Raw genomic sequence first — 27,348 nt, 5'->3', positions numbered from 1 at the left:
GTTAATAAATATGAAGGTTTATTTAAGTATATACACTTTTTTAATACTAATGTATGGTTCCTTTGCCTTTATTTTGGCAACCTATAAGATTCATGCATCATTAAATTTGATAGTGTTTATTTGATATTGCTTATTTTACTAGATTCATTTGTTACGCGTTTGTTAGAATCCATGGGAAAAAGGCCTTGACAAAATTGCATATTAAATCGTAAACGCAAGAGGGAAAAAAATCTAATAATATTTTTCAAACTGATTCAAACAATTACCTGCAGTTTCCCTCAATTTCAGCTCTCAGGCTGCTTTTCATTCCAAGTGTGTATAAATGGGTCACACCACCAACATCTGTTGAATTCAAATATCCGCTTTGACTTGAGTGAACTGTCCACGCTTATTCCTAGACACAGTGGTCTCATAACGCAATTTGATTCTATTCTAAAGTTGCTATGCTCGCACAGATCTGCAGGTCCACACAACCTTTGCCATATTTCTGCTTATTCTTCCATTCGGAGCCCTCGTGACAACCCCTTTCATTTCCCCAGCAGACAAGGACGTTGTTTTCAACGAAATATTTCAATGCAGCGACGAAATGAATTGCTGGTGCGCTGAAAATGTCAACATTAAAGCAGTTGAGGTTCAGTTAAGGCGCGTTTGTTTCAAGGGCTGGTTCCCTATTCCAGAGATTATCTTCACCGTTCTTTTTTGGTAAACATTGACACACCTTTGATTATTTCTCTGTTTCATCCAATGTTGCAACAAAGCATCTGACAACACTATGAATCTTTTTTTCATTTTTTTTTTAAAAACATAAAAAACATATGCCTTTCATGCTTAAGGCTTCCCCCATTGTCAGCAGTCGCTCTTTTAAGAGAAGAACTTGAAACTCCATCTCTAGTGATGAGGGGGGGGGGGATTCCCTTCAGACAGTATTTCCACGGGGAATATCACATCTCGAATACTGATACTGGAGCTGGAGAGAAAAAAGATGGTTATAACCATCTTTTGTGAAGTGCACGCTTTTATAGAGAATTGTGTTTTTGAAAGGATCAGCCCACATAAATGAAATGATGCCATCTACAAGCAACTCGTGTCAGTTGCAGCTATGTGAAATGTCAACACGTTACTGTCATATGTAAGCCACTAATTGGCTTTCTGGCGATATAGATTCTTGCAGCACAGTCTGCACAGCTTCTATGAAGCCCCCACGGATGTGGAAGCACTTAATTAATGACTCATAGAAAGGTCACAGTCCACCTTTGAGATGCTAGCTGCTACATGCTAACGTGATTCCATTCTTAAATCACACATTAAAGACCTTTCATGTTCTCAAAACCTTCATGAATCTTGTAGCTAATTCCTAGCAGCTGCAGTATCTGCTAACAGCTAGACTATGTGTCATAACTAAGCCAGCCGTCAAAATTGGACAAACTTCTTATTCTAATTGTTTGTTTTCATTAAACCTTGAGTTAATAGCTTTGATTTACTTAAAACATGGGTTTGCAAACTAGCAACTACACACTAGCATCTGTGAGCCAACAGCTATGCTACATTCCATAACTAATTCGACCCTCATCATGGAAGAACTTAATTGTAAGCGTTTATGTCTTTAAAACCTTGAGTTCAAAACTTTCAGTTGATTAAAGACTCCCGTTGTGAACCAAGCCGCTACCCAACATGCCATAACTGAATAGACTGACAATATGGATAAGCTTTTGATTCTAAGCGTTTGCATCCTTAAAAACTTAAATTACAGCCTTACTTACACTGACTGCTATACTGGAAAGTACTCAGTGTATACATCCGCTCAAAATGAAACATAACGATTTATGTCTATGGTGCTGGCAACAAAAGTGAGTACATCCCTAAAAGCCATTTTTCCATCATAATGTCATGTTACCCGTTAGTCTTAAAAGGTTTCTGCTATGAGAGCAGGTGTGTGAAATTTGGTTTCCACTTTCACACTCTCATGCTGGTCACTGGAAGTTCAATATGGCAAATAACAATCTTTGGATAAACTGACTACAGTTCTTTACGTCGCTGAAAAAAAAAATTAAAAAAAAAAAAATATATATATATATATATAAATATATATATATATATATATATATATATATATATATATATATATATATATATATATATATATATATATATATATATATATATATATATTAGGGATGTTGTCCCATGAATAGCTAAAATATTTACAAAAGTCAAAGCGTAATGCTCATCTGAACATTAAAGTTACCATTTTGCTTCGGTGGTTTGCGATACTTTTTGTTGCCTCGTTATTCCCCCCCCCCCATCTCTTCTAATGGAGTGCTCATTAATCAATGTTGCTGCGCCTTTAGCCTACAGCCCAAGAACAAAGTGCACACCAGCTCCCAAACTGGAGCCTGACGTAGAAGAACAATCATAGAAACGACACTTTTATAAAGGAGGGAAATATAAATTGTTTATTGTTCCACAGGAATACCTCATTTTTCTAGGCAGGTTTCTTGTGAATCGTGGCTGCGTGTACAATAAAGGGAAAATAACATTTAAAGTGGCCAGAAGGTTTTGTTAAACTCATCTGTCTAAGTATGTTGCTTGTGCTCGTCCACTTAAATTCATTTGAATTTCATGACTGTAAATGTTTATTAAGTTAAGGTTTGAAGAGCCAAGTTTAAGTAAGTTAGTTGAATGCAGAGTGGGCCAAAAGAGATGTACAGTACACTTTTTTTCAATTCATTTTTTTTTTTTAATGAAACATTTTATTCAACAACAAAGAAAGTAGATATGAATGAATCTTGGCTTGGAACTGCAGGAATAAATGCAAAAAAACCACTTTTAAGCAAAGGAAGGCAAGATGAGAAACAAACATTCTGTGGAAAGGAAAGAAGGTAACAAGAAACAGAGGTCAGTAAAGAAAACATAAAAAAGGCAGAAGTGAAGTCAAAGGAAGGAGATAAGGAAGGAAAGAATGATGGCTGATAAGCAAGTTTAAGTGACGGCAGAAAGGAAGTAAGGATGCATGGATGAAAAAATGTCGAGAAGTAACAAAAATGGTCAGAAATGCAAGAAAAAGTATGTTTAAACAAAGGGGCTCAGGGAGGAAGTGCTAAGACATAGCTGAGCTGCTAATTTAAAAATTTGTTTTATTTGATTAAATATTTAGGATAGGTCTCTGGTGTGTAGTTTAGCCGCTAGCATGTAGTTGCTAGCAGAACAAAGGTGGACTCTGACTCATTCTTACAGAAGCGCAACAAAAATCTATACAGGTTTTCATTAATAATGATCACAGAATTGAATAACAGGACAATTCATTGTTATAAGTCCAATAGTTTTCCATGTAATATTGACAAAAAGCTGTGCGAGTGTTCTGGTTGTTACTGCTGTGTTCTTGAAAACCAATCAATGTCAAAGAAGAGCAACAATAAAACAACTAATACCTTTCAATTCGGGGAAAAAAAAGCCAAGAGGAGCTATCCACTTTCCCTCCTCACAGCTCCATTATTGTCCACATGACTAAATTACGCTTTCTCACGATTTCCTGTATCACACAATTTTTCTCATTGGCACCCCCCCCATCTCCTTCATTGAGCTGGCAGAATACAACACCATGGTTTCCTCTCAGGTCAGCGGTCTTGAATTCCGGCCACATGACCTTATAAGCCTGCAGTGGTGAGTAACTGCTCTCCTCTAGGATGATTCCTACTTGTGAGAATACTGAGAGACAAGCAAAGAATGAGTCCAAAGGCCCTCTTGAAATCGCTTTTTATTGTCAAGCGCCAAAATCCCAGCTGAGTCACTAATTTTGGCACGAGCGCATTTCCTGGTAAATATTCAAGCATGTTACGGTTTCTGAACATGATTCCCCAAGAGTCATCCAAGTTTGAAAAAAATGATCCTCAAATACCAGTTTGACCGTTCCACACGAACTTTGGAGAACATGTACTTTGGACTCTTGAGGACCCGGAATTAATAGGTTGTCAGACATTTTGGCAGAGCTGGGCACTTGACCCTTTTTTGCTGGTTAGTCCCCTGCCCTCGGGTCGCGATCCGACTAACTTTGTGGCCTCGACCCTTCGGCCTTATTCATAAAAATTGTTGAATATTACCCAATGCAAGTAAGTACGCACAGGTGGCAGTGGTAGTTTTGACGTGTTCTGTTTTTTTTTTGTTTGCCCATTTGGCCGCGACCACATCACACGTTATTGGGCCGGACTAAAATCCACCTCCAGTCGTGATTAATTGAACCCTTTTTTTTATTTTTTTTTAATTTGTCACCTCCCCGGCCCCCGCCTCCAAAATGGAACGGACTGCCCAGCTCTGCATTTTGGTTTGAGGCAGCCATTTTGTGCAAATTCCAGGATTTGTATTTTAATAAGGGAATTGAACCAACTGGAAGCAGTCGCTGTAAAAAAAAAAAAAAACAAGAAAAAGTGAATGAACGCAACAAACTTCTATAAAATTATATGTTGGGCAATTATAATAATTTTGTTGATGTGAATATTGGCTTTCCTGCATTTCACAACAAAGAAATAAGAGTTATTTGTTAGAAACTAATTGTTCCTTGTATTGTGCCCAACTTAAAGCCATAAATAAAAACAACTCAGCAAATTATTTTGGAGCAAGCAACTTGCTTGCTTTGGTGTGCTAACTAACATTGTTGCCATAAATGTCAGTAATTTATATTTTAAAGTTGTTCCAACTTAAACTACTGTTTTAGCCACCCAAAAATACATGTTGTGTTTTTGTTTTACAGTATAGGACATGCCAAATGACCAAGTATTTTTTTTTGGACTTATACCACCTGATGTGGGCGGAGCATGACCTCAATTGATTTTGAGGATTCTAGGAAGGTAAAATAAATAAATAAATAAAGATAATAGAAAATTGGCTTGCAACATGTTTCAATGTGAATGACATGAAATTGGGTTGACACGCCTCTCATGACAGGACAAATGAATGAGTCAATCAAGGTCCCATGCCCAAAATTCAATAGGAAGTGAGGCATTTTGGAGTGAAGCAGACATTTTGTTTGAGTGTTAATGTCTAAACAAGCATCTCACAAGCAGACATCCCTTCGACACAAAATCTCAGTATTGAAATGAGATTTTCCACATTTCTGTAAGTAGAATATTGCATTCTGAACTTGATCAGGTTCAGATTCAGTATGTGACAATGACCTCCAGTTCACTCTTCCCCTTCTATTCTCCATGCACGCATCTTTCATCTCTCCTCACTTTCCATTTTCTAAATGACTTTTTTGTGTGTCTGTGTGTGCGTGACCGCCATCTCTGCGAATTTGTCCTTGAGCTCCCAATGAGAGTCATTCCTGTTCATGTGCTCCGATGAGGCTCAGCTTCACCTGTTTGAGCCGTGCATCAAAATTCAACGCGTTACACACCGCACTTGAAAATGCCACGCACGATTTGTATGAGCTAACGCTAATGTGTTTCTATCCTATGCATTGCAATTTTTAAAAACTGTTAAAGAATGGATCCCCTATAGGGAATAGCCAATAAACTTGAACGAATAGACAGACAATGACCATGACAGAAATAGCAATCAACCTGGTCCAAATAATTGAAATTTCAGCCTCTCAACAGTAAATATTCTCAGACTTCTGTAGTCCTTCATAAAAACAGACTTTGTGTTGAATAAAATTTTTTTTTATATATTTGCAAACATATTCTTTTACTTTTTATAAAAGTGATTTCTGTCACGTGAGGAGTGGGGTTTGGACCCAGAAGCAGACAGGAGACGGAAGTGGCGACGTAAAAGTCTTTATATACAAAAATTCCAAGTAATAACAAGCAGGCCTGGATTCAGAACACATGGAAGATGGCTGACATCCTCACACGAAGAAAGCTTGACGTACTGACGATGTGTCACTGAGTAACTCGATCCTAAATACTCCGAGCATCAAGCCTATATGACATCATCAATGAACGGAGCATAAAAGGACCATAGCAACTGTGTAGCAACAGATACATTAAGACATGTCACAACAGATTTCATGGATCAAACCAGTAACTGAATTACAATCAATTTTAAAATTTTCTCCTTTTGAAATCATGCCAATTTTGAAAATATGAATGTAAATAAAAAACATTTTCCGCCTAATCTAATTCATCAATTAATCAAGAAAACAATCAACATATGAGTTATTAAAATAATCAATTGCAGACCGAGATTACTATGTGCATGATATCACTAATTTGAATGTAAACAAACAACTGCAGTTTGCTTACAGTACAAGGTTTGTCCGTTGTTGAGTACGGTTCAACTCTCCTGTCCAATTTAGTCCTACCTCTTGCTTCATTTTACATAATTTTAGCGCTCTTCATGTCTGTTCCGGGATGTATTATTCGTCGAACGACAACCTTGTGGTTGTACCTCGGCCAAAATGCTGCAATAGTGCGAACTGCCCCATGTAATGCAAAACGTGGAAAGTGATAAAATAAGGGAGAAAGTAACAAAGCTGTTGTAAACAAGCAGCCAGTGAAGGCACACACAACAAGCGCGATACTTTCCTCGAAAGATAAAAAGACTGCTAACCAGTAATTAACCCAATTCTTAATTCTAAACCCGCAAAAATACCAAATCCCTAACCTGACTCCCCTAAATCTAATCCATCCAGCCCAACTCAAACCCCTTACCAATTACCGGCCCGCCTAACCAAACCCAACCACTCCAAACCTTGAACACAAACTGCAACCCCACCCTAAAACCAAACAAAGAATGAAACCCCAACCCAAGCCAAACAATCTCAACCTTCAAATCCAATTATCTAAAAATTCAAACACACACGTTCTCTTGTGTTCAATCTTATTTGTGCATATTAATGTTTCCTGGCCTTTTCTCTCTCAAAATGTGACTTCCCATTTTTCCCACCTGCCTATCACACAGATTCCTCACCTCCAGTTATAAATAAAAAAGTGTGACTCTCGCCGCAGGTTGTGGTGAAAACCCGCACCGAGTACCAGACTGAGAAAAAAAAGCTGAAGGTTCCCAAAGTGGAGGAGTTCACCATCAGTTTCACTGACGGCGTGTCTGAGAGACTCAAGGTAAGAGGAACTTGGAATTGTTATTCATCCGAATAATGATGATGATGACATTTCTCTAATTACATGTATTGATCTGCCTCATTAGATACACAAAAAACACGGGTCATGAATATGGTGTGTGACAAAAAAAAATAAAATTATCATCGCATCATCACACGCTCGCACCTCAGCGGTCGAGCCGAGCGAAGATGAGTGTCGCCGAGGATGGCACACAATGATGCTCCTCAAAGGGACCATGCGACCATTCTCTTGCGTCGTCGTTAGGGGAGACCAAATAGAAGTCGTGTTGTCAGGGCAGCAATGAAAAACTGTCTCCATGGCAACCCCCCCATGAGAGGCGGTGGGAGGAGGCAATTTGAGGCGTGTACAGAGCAGCACGGGTATTGGATCTAAAACTCGGGGAAAAAAAATAATAAAAAAATAAAAGAATCTCCCTTTACTATACTTTCATTTATGTCATTCATAAGTTGCAAAATAAATGTGAATTTAAGAATTTTATCTTATGCAGTGGAAACCTGTTTATCACATGGGATAAATAAGGTAAATAATAGCGTGCGAGAAAAGCTACGATGTTGAGAAAAAAAATGATTTAGTTTTAACCCTTAACACTGTACTTTGAAACACTAATCCTATTTTGAAACTCTATTTTGTTTAGCCTCCGTTTTTGTTTTATAGAACCAATTTTGCTTGTATTTCATTCAAAAGTGTTTCTTCCATTTTAGTTTCAATTATTCCGTTAGTTTTGGCTAACTATAATAACCAATTTACTATTTAAAACACATTGAAATAAATTAATAATAATTAAATTAATTAATTAATTAAACACTATTGATTGTGAAGGCCCTGGGCAGATTAGATTGACACACAGCAACACGTTCAGGCTGACGTGATTGGACCAAAAAATCTTAACATCGTCACGCACATACTGTAGCCAAGAGAAAGGAATGAAATAGGAAAATGTCCTGCCCCTTTCTTTTATGTCAAGGTTATTGTTTACCCCATACATGACCTCACTGGAGATTGCGACGTATGTGTTAATGGGAACAATGTTGGAAAACTGCCATCCGTGTTTAAACATAGCCTGCGGTGGTTATCAGACTTTTGCAGAAACGTTGCAGTTGGCTTACGAGGGCGCGCGCTGCCTTCAGCTTTTGTTAGGCACAAATGCAACTCGGTTGCTCTGATTCTGTGTGATGTCGCTTGCTTTTTGGAGGCTCAAGCGAACCGCCAGCTTGGCTTACACTGACGAGCTGATTTTGCGCACAGGCGGGATGCTTACACATCTCTTCTCTCCTCAAAGCTTTGCAGTTTGTGTTGATGGATGGAGAAGCTCAGCGCTCTCTAATCCGCCCTCGCTCACCCGTCTCCCGCATCTTCCCACCTTCCGTCCTCCTTTCCCGCTCCTCTCTTCTTTTCCCGCCTCTGTTTGTCTCCTTCCTCGCTCTTGATCTCCATAGTATTCAACAAGCCACTGTGCACTGCTGGAAAATCGCACCCCACGCAGCTGTGATACCGTCCCAAATAAGACCAATAAGAGGCATCTTTGAGCGGCTATTCCCGCGATGCGTCATTATCATAGAAACATGTTTGAGAACAGGAAATATTTTTGTAATGTGGCCTTAAGGGAAACTAGCCAGTTGGGTTTAAGTGTCATTACCTCTCAAGTCCCTCAACGCCATCCCGTCGCCTGCTTTTAACTCACCGCCATCCCTCCCGTGTCGTTCCGATTAGCCCCACTAGACAAGATGAGCAACATGGTGTTCCAAGCACGACTTTGTCGTCAATGTTTGTTAGAAAAATCACCAACTAAATCCGGAGGGGTTTCAATGAGATGGACATATTACTGGCCCATTTTTATGATGTCTGTTATGATTGCGAAGTACTACAGTGTTTTCTATCAGGCAGCATAAAGTTTAGGTAAAAAAAAAAACTAAGATAAAATAACCATTGTCTTATTTCCAATGTCTCCTCTATCCTATTTAACTCATGAAATTGGAGGAAATTATATGAAAGGCAAGCAAAAGTATGTTGAAACTGGGACAGTGATTGTGCAAATGCGAAAGTTTGAGTTGGGACTTATAACAACAAGGTGCAGTTTGGCGAATAGTGAGCAATTATTCTCAAATTAGTCTTATCGCCACTCCCATTTGAGGTTTCCTGTCAAAATAAACAGAAAATCTAAATTTGTGTTGTGTATTTAAAACAACCACATTACTACGCCTTAATGTCCACTAGCTTAATGCTAACTCATAATGGAAAACATTAGTTGTGCTAATGAAGGGCTTTGGCATTTCGGCAAATGTTCTTTATCCTCTGCGAAGAACAATAAATATTACTGTGGTTTACTGAGGACCTGAGATGTCTTACGTCTGTATTATTAATTCACAGGTGGGCACGCACACCAGAAGGCGCTGCACAATGTCCATTGCATTAAAGCAAAAAATGTAGCAAAAAGGGTTGCATTTCCTCACATTGTCTTTAATGTGTGGTTTTAGAACGTGCAATATTCTCAAGTGTGATTTTTCTTATTAAAAAACCCATTGCAAACATTTTTATTTATTTATTTTTTTGCTTTTTTTAAATGCTCCATTTATTTCAATAGGGAAGGCTGATTTGAGACTGAAAGTAACTAATTCATATAAATATTCAACTTTTGAACTAATTGTGTTCATTTTAGTACAAATTCCTACCATTTGTAATAACTATGTCACAAAGCAGTTTGCTGAAGATCATAAACATGAAAAGCATGTTTAAGCGTGTTTATTCTCTGAAAAGGATATTGTATTAAATGTCTTTCGATTGCGCCCAATGTTAAACTGAATCATCTGAGTTGACCAGGAAAAAGGTGTTAAAACGACAAGTCAGTGGTGAATTTTGGAGTCCGTGCAAAAAAGTGACACGTCTTACCAGGCTTCTTCATTCAGATTCATGGGAAAGGAGCTAATGCGAGGTGAGAAGCGGAGTTGACACCTTTGGGGCTACATGTTCATATTTTAAAGTTCAGAGGAAGTCATCTTAACGAGACCTGACTTAGACGCGTCTATTAGCAGCGCATTACACGCAGCAGTTTCAAGAAACTATCAAGAGAGGTTTCACCCGCACACACTCTTTTCCTTTACTATTTTTACCCTCACCCCCCTTTTCTTTGCATCCTTTTTTGTCCTCTTGCGGTGTTATGCCGAGCCAGCCTTTTGTAGCCAGCTCTTCCTGGCACGTAATCACACACGCGCATCATATTGTTGAAAAACTGGCTGCTGATAAAATGAATCAGCCAGATGTGATGGCAAGATACCGGAGGCTTGGCACAACACTCACAAACACATCATCCAGTCTACAGCTTTTGATAGAGCAACCTGAATTTGTTTTCACAATATTATTGACAATGATTAGATCATTATTTTCTTCCCATGGCAGTGGGCATTTTCATAGATGTTAAAATCAAGCAAATAAATTCTTGATGTAGAGTGGCTGTTGAACCGATTAATCGATTACTTCACATAGACGCTTAACACTTGAATTTGGCTAATGGCTAATCATGTCTTTTTAATATCATTCTCTACTCTCACTAGAACGCTCTGCAGCGAAATGTCAGAGGGACAATATCCTCATATGTCTGCGCTGGTGCACAGGAATGGAGATAAACTAGTTGCTAAGATTAGCGGTTAGCCTTGCTAGCTTTGGGTATTCCGATCAACGCTGGTCTTAAAAGATTCCTATCGGTTCATGGCACACAATCAGTTGTTGGTTAAAAACTTTCTGAAGAACTTCACTCAAATGAAAAAAAAAAAGTAGCAGCCAACGGATTGAGGCAACACGATTCATCTCATATGGAGATGGTCTCTTGCTGTGTTTTGCCAGTGACGGAGGAGAAGTGTCGTCTGGAAGGCAGGAGTGCCATCTCGGTTGTGAGATTTATTTAAGAATGAATTGATCATTCATTTGCGATGTATGTGGAATTAATAAGCGGATTTTTCAAGCAAGCAAATATAAGAATCAAATTAGAACCATTGGAATCGTTTTTTAAATTTTCTTTTTCAAAGAACTGGTTTTCGATACCAATCCCTATCAATGAACCTAACAAGCATGTTTTGGGAATTTGTGAGGAATCTGGAGTAGCTGACAAAGTGGATATTAGCGTGTTGTTCTGACCGTTCGATGCGGTGTCGGATTAAGCCAATTCCCCAAAGGCCTTCGTAACGGACCGAAGCCATTTGTCACGGCCAAGTGTCAGCTGCCAGTAGGACGAGATGGACGGACAGCTCCTCGGTGTTGGCCAGATAGATAAATAACAGGGCCCTGCGGCTGTGTGCTGAGCAAAATGTGAGATGATTAATAAGCCCAGATGGCTTCTATTGTGCGCCGAGTCATCCGCATCAAGCAGAAACCTCAAAGGAGGCGCCTGCTGACGTTCAATATCGGCACATCGTGGTGTCGGAGCTCAAACGCCGTTCCCGTTACTTGCGCTTAAGATGAGAAGTAAACGAAAGCATAAGAAGTCCTCCATTCGACATTGACCTTCCTTTGCACAAGAACATAAAAAGCTTGGCTCACTTGACAAAAACAAAGAGTTTCATCTATAGCCAGGAAGCATAATTATCTCCTTGCAGCCTTTAAGACATTGGCACATGCCAGAGGTCACTGGAGTAGTTAGAAGTTGTATTCAAGTATGAGTACTTATGTAAAAAGTACTGAAACATGCATGAGTACTTATGTAAAAAGTACTAAAACATGCAACTTTTCATTATGAATATGACTTTATTCTTTAACTCATTTAATCCCAGCCGTTTTCACAAGAGCAAACACCTCAATCACTGTGCTTTTTTTGGCTTTTGACTGATTTTGCAAGGCCTAGGCATATTGTGTTCTAAAGATTTAAAAACATGGAGCTCTGACGCAAAAGGCTAAGACGTATAAATACGTCAATGGGAGGCGGGGACTACAATTTTGAAAACTCATATATCCACGTCATATGGATTGAATGAGTTAATATGACTTATTTTCGTCATCTCATTTTGGGCTCGATTTGCTTGACTGGCACAAATGTGGCATGGTGCCAGCATATATCTGAACGCAGGCATGTTAGACTGGGCATTGGAAATTGCGCTGTCCCGCGCGAGCAACCACAATTAAAAAAGGGGGGCAGTACGTTGTGGGCGTGAACACAGCTGAGCTCATTCACCTCCAATCAAAGCGATCCATGCATGACGGGTGCATTGTGGCTGCTTATGCATATATATATAGTCACCCACAACCATTTATTTTCCTTGCTGTTTTTCATTCTTCTAAAATTAGCAAATTTTCCAGTAGTATGGGTTTATAAAATTTATAATTTTATTTCCAAAGTCGGACAACAATCTTTCATAAATTGATGAGTTTTTGTCACAATATACATTTGTAAATGGAACTTTTATTACTCTTTCATTGTCAGATTTTTTTTTTTATTGGAATGTCAACGTTTCGCTCATAATATAGTAGAACTTTTTTTCCAAAAGAAAATGTGACTTTTTGTTCCAATACTGTCTTTATTCCTGTAAAATAGCAACGATATTTCTATTACAATCACCACTTTAACCTTGTAAAATGACAACCTTTCCCCAATATTATTATTACAATATTATTACCAATATTACAACCCTCAACTCTTATAGCAAATGCATTCTTTTATATTTTGCTTTTAGTGTGACCCTCAAACTCTTTCATATGAATGCACACATTTTATACAGTTGTTTACTGTCAAAGAATGTGGGGTTAATTTTTAAAACCCTTTTTTGTGGCCAAATATAAAACAATATTACATCATCGCATTACATCACATGTGATGTTTATTCAATGTGCTTATTTACGGTATCCCCCATCTTAATCTCATGATTTTATATTAAATACTATTTGGCGTGCCACTGGCACTCACCTTCGATGTGATTTGAGTTGAGGATTGTTCCGCAAGTGTAATCTTGTAATTGGGATACATAAGCACTATTAGCATCTGTCTGGCGTTAAAGTAAGCACAGGTTGTCCCAGTTGCTGCCAAGCAGCTGGATTATGAATCCACTCAAGGGGCCACTTTTCACCCTTTAATGTCACATCACATCTTTAACGACTCCAAACAGGCGGGACAACCTCCAAACACACACGCGTACACACACACAAAGCATACATGTCCAATACCAATGCACTGACGACCAACTAGTGGAGGGAAGTAATGTAAGAACACACCAATATTTTGCTTGAGTAGAGTTTTCATGTGTGCCTTCATGTTTGCCATTTTGCTTTAATTTCATGAATTTGAAAACAGCTATCTGTACATTTTCTGCTTAAGAAATTTACTTCTTTTGTTTGTTTTACCTTTACTCAAGTAAAGGAGTGGTAATCGGTTGTTCTGCTGTTACCCAAGGGTGGCAATTCTCTGGGACCTGAGTTTTCCAGGGGCCCACAGTGGTGTCATCAAAACTGATTAATAAGGATTCCTTTGATTTAAAGTGATTGTTATAATGTTAGTCTTAATTCACGTCATTAAAAACACATCCAAATACTTCATCGATCATGACTTGTTGGCATGTTGTGAGGTAAGCGTTTCCGCAAGGTAACTGGCCTTCCTCCAAACAAAAAAGATGTCATGCTTCCTTGACATTGCCATTTCACTTTGGCAAAAATTACCTGATAAAACTGGCATGATTTCCATTTCACGATGTAGGAGAAAACCAAATCACATCTTTTTTAAACTTGAAGAATTATTCAAATACACAGCTGGGCACTTGACCCTAATTTCCCGGTCGGTCTCCCGCCCTCATACTGCGATTCGGGTAGTCTCTCCGACCTTCTCAAAATAATTTGTCTGCCCTGTTCCGCCCAACGAGAATGCACCCCCAGTGATGGCAGTGAAACTTTCACCTCAAACTAGTTTTTCTTTGTTCTATTAAAAAATGGCATACCTTAACTAGAACCCCACGTCGCATTGTGGCCGAGGTGAAATTCTGGTTGGTTATTGCTCCTCATGTTGCTGTACATCCTTGTGGCGGAAGGAAGAAAACATGCTAAACTAGCTTGCGTCACACATGAGTTGCCGTGACTACTATTACTTCCTATTCCATTTCATCTTCTACTTTCTTCTGGCAGTTGGTATATACTTTTACCACCAAATTCAGGTTACAACCGCCAAAAGAAAGTCAACAAGAAAGTCTCTAATTTTAATATTAGCACCTCACTCCTGAGTAAAAGTATTATGACAGCCAAACTGTGAACAAAAAAAAAAGTGCGACAATATGGTCATCTCTACTCGTAACCAGCCTGGTGCTATTGAAAATACCTGACTCAGGTGCACTTTGATTGACCTTTACGTATAATGATGGCGTCTGTGGTGAAATCAACTCACACACACAGACTGTGAGTAAAAAGGTCACCCAACATCACTTCCTACAAAGCCCTGAAGCAGCTTGGTTGAAATGCACACACCTTAGCTGACTCGAGATGAGATGACGAGTTCTCTTGGCTCACGCAGCTCCCGTAGTTTAGTTGCCGCACTACCGTCGCCATGTCAACCGCATACTAACATGTCCTTGGCAGACCTCATATATGTGCTCATTTCATTGTCCATTTCCAAGAGCAAAGCTACTGTAAATTGCTTTTGGGAGAAGAGAACAACAACATTCATGATGAGTCTGAATAAAATCTTGGAGGAAAATCAATAAAATAAATAAATAAAAACAGTAATGGCTCTGTGTTTTTGCTCCTGGCTAAAAAGAGCATGTCAATTTGGGGGGCGATGTTCTCTCAGGCTGCAGCTTGAATCTCATCATGCACTTCCTGGACACTTCATTAAGTACAACAATAAAGCCTTAAAAAATCTTGCTTTTACAAAAATAAAAATGTACAGCATAATTTAACGAGGTGTGTGTTACTGTGGTTGTCGTTTGCAGTGGAGATGTGAGCTGTATCATCCCAAGAGGTTTTTGTTTCTGATATTTTGGTTGAATATAGGGGGATCAGCAACATTGTGACTGTGTAATATGTCTTAGTTGTCGTGAAAAATCCTATATTTTCTTCGAACGTTATGAGTTTACTCCCCAAAAATGTAATCTTTCTCATAACCTATGACTTGTTGCCCTCTGGCAACAAAACAAAGACTAACAGACTGAAAAACAGTTTGTTCCATGCTTAACTCTCACACACAACTACCCTTACCTTGTACAACTGCAACACAATGTGTTTTTATTTATCCAATTTCGTATTTATTTTCTATTTAATTATTTAATCGTTAATTAATCTAATTGATATATTTTCATTAAATTGTTGTCGTATTGCACTGGAGTGGGGAGCTCTTTAATCTTGTTGCACGCTGAGTACAACGACAATAAAGGGCATTCTGATTCTGACTTGACAGTATTGGATGAACTCCGCTAATACTACAAATAATATGATAAATATATACATTAATAATATATATATAAATATTATAAAATATCTGACTTTGACTCACACGATTTGCAATATTTTCTAACGACTATTTTCTTTCATTACAACTTGATTCTGTTTTATTCATTCATTTCCCTCGCACAAACCAGGTTCGTAAGTGAAGGTGTGTGTGTCAGGGTTATTATGGTTTCGGGATTTTTCATTTTAGTTTAGTTTGTTTTGACTTTTTATTTCTAATTCAGTTAGTTTTGATTAGTTTTCAGAATATATTTGTTAGTTCAGCGGGAGGAGGAAGGTAGAGGAGGACCCAAAATGCAGGGAAGCCAGGCAAGGGTAACTTAAAGGGAATTTAATTAATGAAATAATAGGGCAAACAAGGTACGAGGAGAAACAAACGAACGTGGCAAGGTGCAAAACAATGAGGATGAACAAAACGCAACTGGACAGAACTAAACTTGACGAGGAAACAGGGACAGTGACAAATAACCATGAACTATGAGCGTGAGCGTGAGCGTGAGCGTGAGCGTGAACGAAGAACAAAGAGCAACAGTGACATCAAAGAAAAGGGCATCCAAAAAAAGGGCAATGCACCGACGCCAAATAGTCAGCCCGGGGCATTTAAGTAGTGACCATTAAATGAGTCAAACGAGTATCAGGTGCGTGGCAGGTGGGCGCGTCTCTCCCGCAGCGAGGTGATCAAGGAGTCAACGAGCAACAGGTGCGAGGCTGGTGGGCGCGTCTCTCCAGCCAACACGACACGTGCTGGAAGGGAACGCCCCCACCCCCGTTGAGCAATCATAAACAAAAACATGACATGACGGAACGGACCATGACATGGTGGACCCTAGTGAGCAGAAGCGGTACAGATAATGGATGGATGGATAGAAAATGCTTAGTTTTAGTTGAGTTTTTATTAGTTTTAGTTTTATTTTATAATGTGGTGTATCGTTATTTTTAAAGATAACAAGTATTGCTCATGAAAAACTCAAAAAAGATAACATTTGAAAATTTTATGAACTTACTAACAATAATGCTGAATAACCATTAACAAATAAAACATAGCAGTTCACTTTAACTTACGTGCAATAAGTCCTGGAAAAGTGCAGTGCATTAATGCTGCTTCTAAAGTCAAAATGCAGATGAAACACACAACATACTATAAATGTTGCTAAACTTAGCGCTTATAGTCTCAACGCCCCTTTTGCAATGCTATTATTTGTGACATTAAAAAGGACACCAAATTTAATAATTCCAAAAGTTACTCCACTAGTAAAGTGACCTAAAATCTGTACAACTCAATTAAAAAAGTGGAAAACGTTTTGAGAGGGGGAGTACAAACAAACAGATTAATGACTTTGCACAAATGTGCAGTGTGCACACAATCTTATAATTGGGTATTTAGCCTTGTTTATGATTGGTTCCAGTCCCAGCAAAAGAAAAAACGGCCCAAAACATGGTTGTATGACTGCAAGTGCTATGTTACAGCTCCGGCTGTTGTGAAATGCGCTAATAAATAAAATTGTATGGGTATTGTATTGTATTTAGTTTTAGTTTTCGTTATTTCGTTCCTTTTCGTTTACGATAATAACCTTGGTGCGTGTGTGTGTGTTTGTGTGTGGGGGTGCGTGCGTTTGTGCGCGTGTGTGCGCCCACGTGTGTGGGTGTGTGTGTGTGTGTGTGTGTTTTGTCTGAGTTAGCCCCCCTATGTGGCCAGTCAGTTCCCAGTAGAGAGAGTGTAGGTGGTGGGCTTCAGCCTGACAGACAGCGGAACACAGGGAGGGATGGAAATCACTTTGTGGAGGAAAGGACACATGATTAGGAACACCTGCTCATTCCAACGGAAGCCAATCCAAAGTGAATAATGATCATGTTTAAAAAACTGTAATGTTTGAGGATCTACTGTATACCCAACAAAACAGCATATAATATTTGTCCCTGTTAGGGTATTTGTTGACCGGAGTTGTGTTTTGGTATTTCTCCTCTACATCACAGAAGTAATAAGAGCTCCCTTCATTATGTCCCCAAATATCTTTTTTTTAAAAGTACATTTCTCCCTTTCCGCTCACCCGGCAGGCACATCAAGTGTCACGCACCCGACGCTCCTTATTGTCGCTGTCGACTCTCGTTAGAGTTCCCGCTCCCAAACCTCTTCCTGCTCGTCCGTTATCAGGAGCGACAGGAAGGTGGCCGCCTAGAGAGCGATAGTGCTGCAGGGTGGCTCGTTGAGAAGCGCTAATGACACCAAAGCAAAGAAACTCATGAAGACAATGGCATTGGGAGATGCTGTGAAAGAGGATAACGACTCATAATTGTGATTATGAAACCATGTTTCCCCATAGGAAATCATTACATTTGCTTGCAAATTTGCAAAATGTCACAATCCTTTATTAACTGCACAGATGAGGTTTTAAACGGCCTTTTAACGCGATTAACGAGGCAAACAAGTGTAAGATAATTTCACCACTGTATGATTAAAGTTAATACATTTCATACAGGTTAAAAAAAAAGTCAACTAGGTTTTCAAACCCATGACCTCTGCACTGTGAGGCAGGAATAAATGTTGCAGTAAAGCTGCGGTCTGGGTGGCGTGCGCGCGTCAGGCGGAATAATGCTGATGGACTCCGAGCATCACTTGCGTGTCTAATTGTTTTGACATGTTTTGCGGGAGCCGACGGAGCGTAGCGGCCAATCGGAACGTCCAAAAAACGGAGTGTGGGAGGCAGGAAATTAGAATTCAATGGAAGGGAAACTTTTGTTTATTTATTTCTAAGACAGATGTGCGCACACGAGTGTAACGACACTCGCACAAAACACTCACACAGCTGTCTGAAGTTGGCAGACACTGTGGTTTTTAAACACAGATATCCTACCACGCCTCATTTACATAATTCAAATTAAATGCTATTTCACAGGCACCCAATCAAAGTGTCAAGTTGAAAGCAAATCCTTTTTTATGTTAATCTTCTCTACAACAGCATGTCCAGCCTGCCAGACAAATGAATAATTCACCCTGTAAAAAAACAAAATCACAAAGATGCATTTATTTGCATTAATGTGCTCACTTACAATTTTGTATTTACTGTATTATTATACTGTATGTAGAACTATATTCAAAAGTAGCAGGAATTATTTATCTTCTGTATATATAGTTTAGTATAAATGTATTTACATTAATATTCGTCAAAATCCCGAGTGAATGATGTCAAAGCATTTTTGAAAGTGCAAATGTATTCAATATATAATAATGCAATTAAAGTCAAATTTTAGTTACATTTACTCAAAATACAAACTTAATGTGTTGTCATTAACTTAAGGCAGTTAAGGGATTGTATCAATATTTAAAAAGATGATGTGTAATATATATTTCAAATTAACATCATATGAACAAAGTGTGCCATAAATTCAACTTAGTTAAGTGATGATAGTTTCAGAAGCTTAATAATTATTGAAGTTGGTATACTATGTAATGTGTACTTGAAAGAAATATTTATTTAAAGTGACAAAAGCATTCCATTTTGATTTAAATTCAAAGTGCTACTATCTGGAATTTTGTATGTAATACAATATTTAACAATAGAAAAGACATTTAAACTTGAAATGACATTTATTTATTTGAAATATGATAACAATTAGCGGTTAAAGGATATTCATTCATTGTATAACAATACACTGTATTTACCACCTTTGCATTTGTATTTATTCATAGTTTGACATATTTAATATAGCATGACATTAAAGTAGTTCACCAATATTTTCGGACAATATTTAAAGTATTTGTCCAACCAAGATGGTTCATTTTTCACTAACAAGATCTGTTTATATATTTGATGATCAGGAGACTGATCAGGGTAAAGGTAGGTCAGGTAAAAATCAATGTCCGCCTGCTGGCTACTGACAGCTGCCGTCCTCCTCCTGAGAGTTGACACAACTTTAGTGTAGCGGGGTTCTTGTGCACATTCTTGCTCTTTTCCGCTTCAGCCTGGGTAAGTGGAGAATCGATCTGCACAGTATTTTTGTTTTGTGAAGGTGATCACATGAGCTCACGTTTGTGAATAAATCCAAAATAATGTGCAGAACGCTTTTATACTTTCACAGGTTGAAGTGAACAAGAGTAGTAACGTGCATTTGAATTTTGGTGGTGATCCGTTGCCGTTTTGGGCAACAGAACTGACATAGCGAGCAATAGTACCTTGCTTGCCTCCCTGTTGTGATGAAGACGCTGAAACAGGAAAAAATTAACAAGCTGAGCTCCAAAAGGGTGTGTGCCAATTTGTCGTAAATATCATCACAGTAAAAAATTCTTAAATCACTACAGTCTTTTAGGGGGGGCGCTGCAATGGTGAGGGGGGCGCGTGTGAACCTGGGGAACACGCTTTTTTTCAGCTATATTACAATAAAGTGTAATTGCACATCCACTCCTTTAGTTGGCAGTGGCACTCTCCTTGCCTATTGTGCGCAGCGAATATTAAGTCTACGGTGTAGGTTTGTTTTGCAATGAAAATGCTATTATTTATAGTTGCGGCGGAGAGTGGTTGGTGGTCGTGGGGTGGTTGCAAATTTTTCTCTTCCTGCTGCGGGGGTAACAGAAAATAATTGAGAAGCACTGCTTTAATGCAATATGTCAAAATTTACTGTATGTGATATTCAATTATGCAGAATTAGAAAAATATGAATGCAATTTAATGTAATTTATGAAAAATATTTTTTTTACTGTTCTCAGTGTTGTAATCATCATAAAATACGTAATAGCCCTTTTTTTTGTTCAGCGTGCACAATATTCAATGTTCATTTATAACATTTCACATCATGTCAACTGCACTGACTTGAAATTCACCTTGGTCACCATAGACGACAATTAATTGGATTACAAAAGGTATTTTCAAGTCAGTCAGCTTCAGTTCTGTTTGTGTTCCTTCACGACTTTCTATTTGCATGTTAATGAGAATACGAGCCATTACTTGCGTGTTGACTAGCGAGATTTTGCACAAACACCGGGTGCTAATCCAAGGAAACAAAAGTACACAACTGTAGCTCTTTACATCTTAACAAAATACCCATTCACCCGCCCACACACAATTTGTCCATGCATTTTCGGGTTGAAATGAAACAGAAAAAAAAAATTAAACACGTGACTGATCTGAGTGTTGTTTGCGCCTCCTGCAGGTCACCATCCTAATCATCCTGGCCTTGGCCTTCCTGGCCTGCATTGTGTTCCTGGTGGTTTACAAAGCCTTCACCTATGACCATGCCTGCCCAGATGGATTCCTATACAAGGTACACAACAAATAATGATAATAGTTTATATTTATAGGTCGCTTAACAAATAAGAGTATATAGTGTCATGTGACATGTACTGCATGTCACATGTGCTAACTTTGCTAGCTTAGTTGATTTCATGCTAACTTCATAGCGTTACCACCTTTTTTGTTGATAGATAATAGTATAAGTATGCAGTCTCGTGTGCTCATTGATATTGGTACAATAGATTTGATTTGATTTTGATACGGTAAATTTGATTACCACACTTTTTGTACCAATACTAGGTATTGTTCTGTTATCAGGGAGATTTTCCCCTCAATGTATCAAGTACATAAGAAGACTGCCGATTCCAGATACGGATACTGAAGGTTTAAAAAAAAAAAAAAAAGGTAGGCCTCATTGCCACTAGTTGGCGCTTACCTGCAGCAGGTTGGCGCATTGGCGAATAATCATGTCAAAGAAACAAAAATCTTTGTTCACAATTATCTGTCATTGTGTTAATTGAACTTTTCGCCTCACTAGATTTTACCCAAACTGTCTTACTGTATGAATTTATCAAACCTATCAAGTTATATGATGCATGTCAGCAAATATTATTTATTGAAAAGTGTCCTTGGGCCCCTCTTGTGCTAATTTGGATAGCTATGGTAATGTCACGCTAACACAGCTGGCTCAGGTAAACTCATATGCTATTTTTGCTATCATGGATAAACTCATGCCAACTACCTTGAATGAGTTTATGCTTATTTGTCTATCTTGGGTAAATTCATGTCATGTCAACTAGCTTGGGTAAATTCATGAGAAACAAAACAGGGCAGGTTTTATTTATAAAACACATTTCATACCCAAGGTAAATAAATGTGCTTCACCCAAGCAAAGACAACACCTAAAATCATTTTCAAACACAACCATTAACAACATTCCAAAGCAAATCAGAGAAAACAAAAGTATCATATATTACAAAAATGATTTATTGTGAGTCAATAAACTTGATTATCTTGGTAAATTCAGCCTCATGCAAACTCAGCTATGCTGGGTAAACTCATGCTAACTTGGCTAAATTTACAATTCTGTTCTGAGCTCCTGTTTCCATGCTACTCTGATGCAATCCTTAATCTGCGTCCAGAATGTGTTTGGCAACACCACTCGGACAAACTTCCTTGTTGCGGTTCTTTCTATTTTCCAACATGACCTCTGCTATTTTCAGGCACTCAATTTTGTTTCTCCAAAACATGATTCATCACGGATTCATCATGGTTATTCCTTAAATACCTTGTAGATAGAAGTTATAGATTATGCTCCTACAGAAAATTGCTGAGCATTAGCATTCTCCTCTGCTCTGCACTTGTTGTTCCCCAAGTTGTGTTGTGCACAGTCTTTGTGTCACCTTGACCGTCAAAGCCTCGGAAAGGTGGAATCTAAAATCTATTTCGGAGCCTCTGCGGGGACTCTGAGTGCACGTTGCTCTGCTATCATTATCTGAACAAAAGAAGCGTCCACCCACTCAGTCGATTCACAACATTCAAGTGTGTTGCCAGGGAAGCTTCGCATTATCAGCACATTGGAAAAATATGACGTAAAATACATTATCACCTTAATTACATAGTCAAAAATACAGCTTTTATGACTAAGTTACAATTGAGTAAAATGTTTTTTAGTTCAAGATTGTGCATAATAGTGTCGAGCTAATCAATCACTGTATTCTATAGACATGAGTCTTAATGTCAACGTTTTGCATCAGTCATGACAGTGGAGAGTGAGACATTTTCTTCAATTGCTTAAATCATCATGCCAACTTTTCACATCAGGTACAACAGTGAGATTACAATAAAATACAACTTTATTTGTATTGCGCATTTCACAACAGCTGGAGCTGCAAAAAAAGCACTTTCCATTTGGTGTACTATAAAAAATTAACACACAAATTAAAAGACAAACAATAAATTAGCTGTTCACCGTTGTGACTGATGTCCAACTTTGGTGTAATGACTCATTTATACAGAAAACAAAACAACATTTGCTCACCTGTCCACTGTATTAACACTGCACTGCACATCTTTGACATCCAGACTAGAAGGCAACTGTGAGAAATCTGTCCACTGTAGTGACTGACGCACGACTTCAACATCGAGACTCATGTTCATACAAATCAGCTTTTGAATATTTGTTCCCTGTAGTGACTGATAAACAACTTTGATGTCATGACTAATGCTTGTAGAAAAAAAGGTGTATGGAAAGCTGTCCACTGTAGTTGCTGATATGCATCTTCGACATCAAGACTCATGCATATCGAAGACATCTGTGTAAGGAGCTGCGCGCCGTAGTGACAGATGTGCGACTTTAAAGACCTAGAGTGAAATACGTTCAGAAAATGTAACAAGTAAAGTAATTATACCTAATACAAACAATAAAGCATGAAAAAAAAAATGGTATATTTGACAAAATAATTGTTTTCCCGAAGTGAGATTCTGCAGAGCGACAAACCCAGAAGTGTGATGTCATTTCAAGACAACCATGGCAGAACTCAACATAGAAACCCTTTTACTCATTGGGCTGTACGGAGTGCATGTTAGCGCACCCTGCTGGTCAAAGTCTAAGTCATCTATGCTTCAAATTGACCGTGACTTATACATTATGTGACTATGGTGTTTGGGTGATGGTGTGGGAGAAAGCTGGACAAAAGGGCAGCTGTCCACAATGTTGTAGTCTGTCTTATCATTTATGTTATTGCAAGCAAGAAACGTCCCAGGTTTAGACAACAGACAAAAAGCCCAAAGCACAACAGCACATCTCTCTAAAAAGCCATGCACATCTCTCTAAACAGCCATGTGATTGGCTGAGTCTGAGTGGCTCCCAAGAAGCCATTGCTTTAATTGGCTAAGGCTGAGTGGCTCCCAAGAAGCCATTGCTATAATCTTTTTGTGTTATTTTTATTTCTTTTGGGTATATAGATGGCATGAGAGATACATGTTTTGTGTTAATCTTATTTCTTTGCTTCATTGTTTGCTTGTATGCTGAGTTTTTTTTTGTTTTGATTTGAAACCGTGACTCTAAGGAGTGTGGTGACCAGTGAAGTCCCTCCCCTGACGTTGTCCAGTAGCCTATTTCCATAACACCTTTTATTGGTTAGAGTCAGTGTTATTGACAGTGATTCCTTATAGTTACAGGACATCTGTCATTGGGGTGATACCTCTGACAGTGATCCCTGAGGGGATTGAGTCCTGGTGAGCTGGCATCAGCTAGTGTGAGCAGCTGAGCTAGCGTGAGCCTCCTCAGCGCGAGCAGCTAGCTCAGCTGCTAGCGCCTTGTAGTGTGGAGCGCCTAGTATATGCATAAAATACAGAAGTAGCACCCTCAACTGGTGTTGCGCCCTTTGATGCAGCGCGTTTTATGGTCGTAAAAATACGGTATGTTCATTGGACCATACATGGCTTGGCTGTCAAATCAGTCTCCGATAGGACAATTCGAACAGGTAGGACATTTTGTGAAAACACCGAACATGGACTGGAGACTAGACTCATTGAGACTGAAAGAATCGTAAGGTCGATATGCTGGGGTTATGTGCTTTGTGTTATTTGTTTTCATTTGTTGCTCTGCCGTGCTGTAAATGACGTACTGTGAGATTATTCTGCTAGTACTGAGACCACACGTTGCTGTTCAACTTTGTTCACACAGTCAGTCCTCATTAAGCGCATGTGCACTCTGCATACATACACAGCCGTCAGTCACACACAAGCTGTCACAATATACGCAACACGCCACACGTTTTTCAAAATGGATTGTAATCACACCTACCTTTTTGCGAACCCTTTATGATAAGCAAAACGGTTGAGGAATCAGATCTTCGAAGTGCTTGTGGCAAAGAGCACTCATCGACAATGACTTGAAATTCCCTCTCTATGCTAGAACGAAATTGGTCCATTTATGAGCCCTACTTTTTAGTTTTAGCCACTCAAACAGATGCTTCCCAGAACGCGAACTAGGCATCGCCACTCAGCGCCGAGTCATTGCGACGAAAAACGCAACAGCAATCGCAGTTGTGCAGCTCACCGGACAATCAACAGTGAAGTACAATGACGACTGGCAACTCTTTGCTCTGTAAATGTCGTCATACCCAAAAAATACCGGAGATTGCTGAACAAAATGTTAGAGCGTTCCTCTGGGTCTAACTATGAATCTAGGACGTTTGTGTTAGAAAAACAAACGTGACTATTCGTAAAATAGATTTATTACTCAAAATACGGTTGGTCAAGTTTACCTCACACTTAGTCTTTGACATGGTGACAAATGTGTATGCACTGGAAAAAATGGTGTGCTGAATTTACTTAACCTTAAATGAAATAATATCATCTGGATGCAGATATATTTCATACGTTGACTACGACAGTACTTAAAAACATATTCAAGTCCAGATGCTTTTATTTCATGGAAGCACTTGATGAAATAAAATTGAGGAATTCTAAATTAGATTAAAATATATCTAAAATAAATTTAACACCATTGTTTTTCTCTGTAGTAGAAACCAGTGGAGAACAACCCATCAGAGTGATCGATATAGGCTACATCTCTCTTCTGTAACAACTGATGCGCAACTTTAACATAATGACTAACGCTTATTAAGGTCTGACTGATTATTCTGACAATTTTAGCCGTTTTAAAATCTCTGCATGAAATGGTATTAAAAATCTGAGGATTTTAAACAATTTTTTCCTTAAGAAACACATGACAGTCGACGCTTGGGTACTGTTAGAAAATGTTTTATTTATTTTTTTTTTCCCCAGATTTGTTTTACCCCCCATTTTCAAGGAAATAAAATCCCCAATGTATTTCAGTGGCCACTAACTATGCTATACTATAAGCTCAGTCCCGTGTAATAGTGTTGTACAGTCAACCTAAAAAACAAAGATAATGGCATTTAAATACTACTTAAAAAATAAATTTAATTTAATAATAAAGATCAAAGTATTATAAAAGAGGGAAACATTCTGCCTGTAATTAATATTTTTATTGTTGTGAGCGTCCATGATTGGTTCTCGAAAATGTAGTCCTGCCAAATATCGGTAATGGCATCAGCCTTAAAAAATCAATTTCAGGGCCCAAATGTAATGTGAATGGCCGCCAACTGTCGTGACTTCACCTTTGACAAGACTCATGCAAATTTGATGAAAACGACATACAGATAACTGTTCACTGTAGTCACTGGAGTCCCAGACGGGCATTTCCGGTGTATTGGGAGTTCCCGATAAACCACGCGGGATGCGCTTGCAATCTAAGCAGCAATTTTGTTTTGGTTTCAACACAACCACTGTATTTCGGCCTTGCAACCTAAGCGGCCATTTTGTTTTACTTTCAGCACAAGCGCTGCATTCCGGCTTCGCTGGAGGCCTACTACGCCGCGCAGGATGCCAACTCCAGGGGGCGCTTCTACACCGTGATCAGCCACTACAGCATGGCCAAGCAGACCACCTCGCACTCCGTTTCCCCCTGGCTGCCAGGCGGAGCCGCGGGGCAGCCGCACGACGCCAAGCCCCCGCACGGCAGCGGTGACGCCCACTGAGCCGGGTGAACGCCGAGAGGCACACACACGCCATGTCTACATCCGAGTGTATTACGCGCCAGTAGGGCCTTTAGAGTGCATGCAGATGTCACGGTTACAAGTCACATTTGGATTTGTCCGTTTTCTCTTACTGGGGGCATTTTTCTCATCCTGCTAAGTTATTTATTGTCTGTCATTCGATTTATTTTTTACACCAGCGTGTTGGTAGTTTGTATGTGGATTTGTCGCTCAAGCCACAGTCTACTATCACCTCTTGTACTGTATACTATTTGTACAGTCTAATCGATATAGTCACATACAGTATTGGATGGGAAAAAGTCGGTATAGAGGTGCCTTGAGATACGATTGAGCTGGCTTTTTCCAGATACAAGCGTTTTACTGTGACAGTAAACTCACTTAACAATAAGAAACAGTTTTCCAAATTTTGAGCAATTTTTCTTCTACAAAAAAAAAAAGCGACTTCAAACTGTTTAATTTGATTTTCAGTTGAGGTTTACAGTCATACTGAACAAAACAAAAAAAAAACACTGACAAGTATACGTTGTGTATAAACTCAATTGTTTTGCTTTAGGAGAGTCCACCTAGCTTAATGCTAAAAGTAATGCATATCGTCATTGACAAGGTAATAGTAAGCATTGAGAGCTCCAGTTTCAGAAGCAGGGCATATTTGAAAATAAACAGAAGAGCAACGTTTTTAGGCAGATAATATAACTACACTCAAAGACATTCTTTATCTTCTACCCAAAAAAACAAAAACTACTACTATTGCAGCATCTTACAGAGTCAGAGAAGTGTCTTCTACTTTATTTGCGTCTGCATGACTGTACAGCATTACACTACCTCCCGGTAGCCAAGGCAAACACACCAGAAAGACCATATATATATATATATATATATATATATATATATATATATATATATATATATATATATATATGATTTGTTTTTTAAACCAGTATCTCAAGGCACCACAGTGTAGCCCCTTTCTTTTTTTTACTTTTTTTTCCATTTTATTACACTACTCCATCCCCTTCCTTAATTCCAAATTGCTTTTACTTTTAATTTGTTTAT

General features: G+C 38.7%; 1 protein-coding gene across 1 annotated transcript in view; it reads left to right on the top strand.

Moving 5' to 3' along the window:
- The window catches only part of nsg2 (neuronal vesicle trafficking associated 2), a 32,595-nt gene extending 5,607 nt beyond the window's left edge, over nt 1-26,988 (top strand). Inside the window, exons 3-5 of the mRNA XM_088279844.1 lie at nt 6,942-7,052; nt 20,625-20,735; nt 26,074-26,988. Of these exons, the coding sequence (XP_088135970.1) occupies nt 6,942-7,052; nt 20,625-20,735; nt 26,074-26,277 (426 nt within the window). The 3' untranslated portion in view covers nt 26,278-26,988. The remainder of the gene's footprint in view (nt 1-6,941; nt 7,053-20,624; nt 20,736-26,073) is intronic.
- Nucleotides 26,989-27,348: the final 360 nt, after the last annotated feature.

Source organism: Idiotropiscis lumnitzeri, chromosome 17 (genome assembly GCF_059441095.1).
Source record: "Idiotropiscis lumnitzeri isolate Australia: NSW breed Sydney's pygmy pipehorse chromosome 17, RoL_Ilum_1.0, whole genome shotgun sequence".
NCBI classification, from domain to species: Eukaryota; Metazoa; Chordata; class Actinopteri; order Syngnathiformes; family Syngnathidae; genus Idiotropiscis; species Idiotropiscis lumnitzeri.
This window is presented reverse-complemented; position numbering and strand designations above follow the sequence as displayed.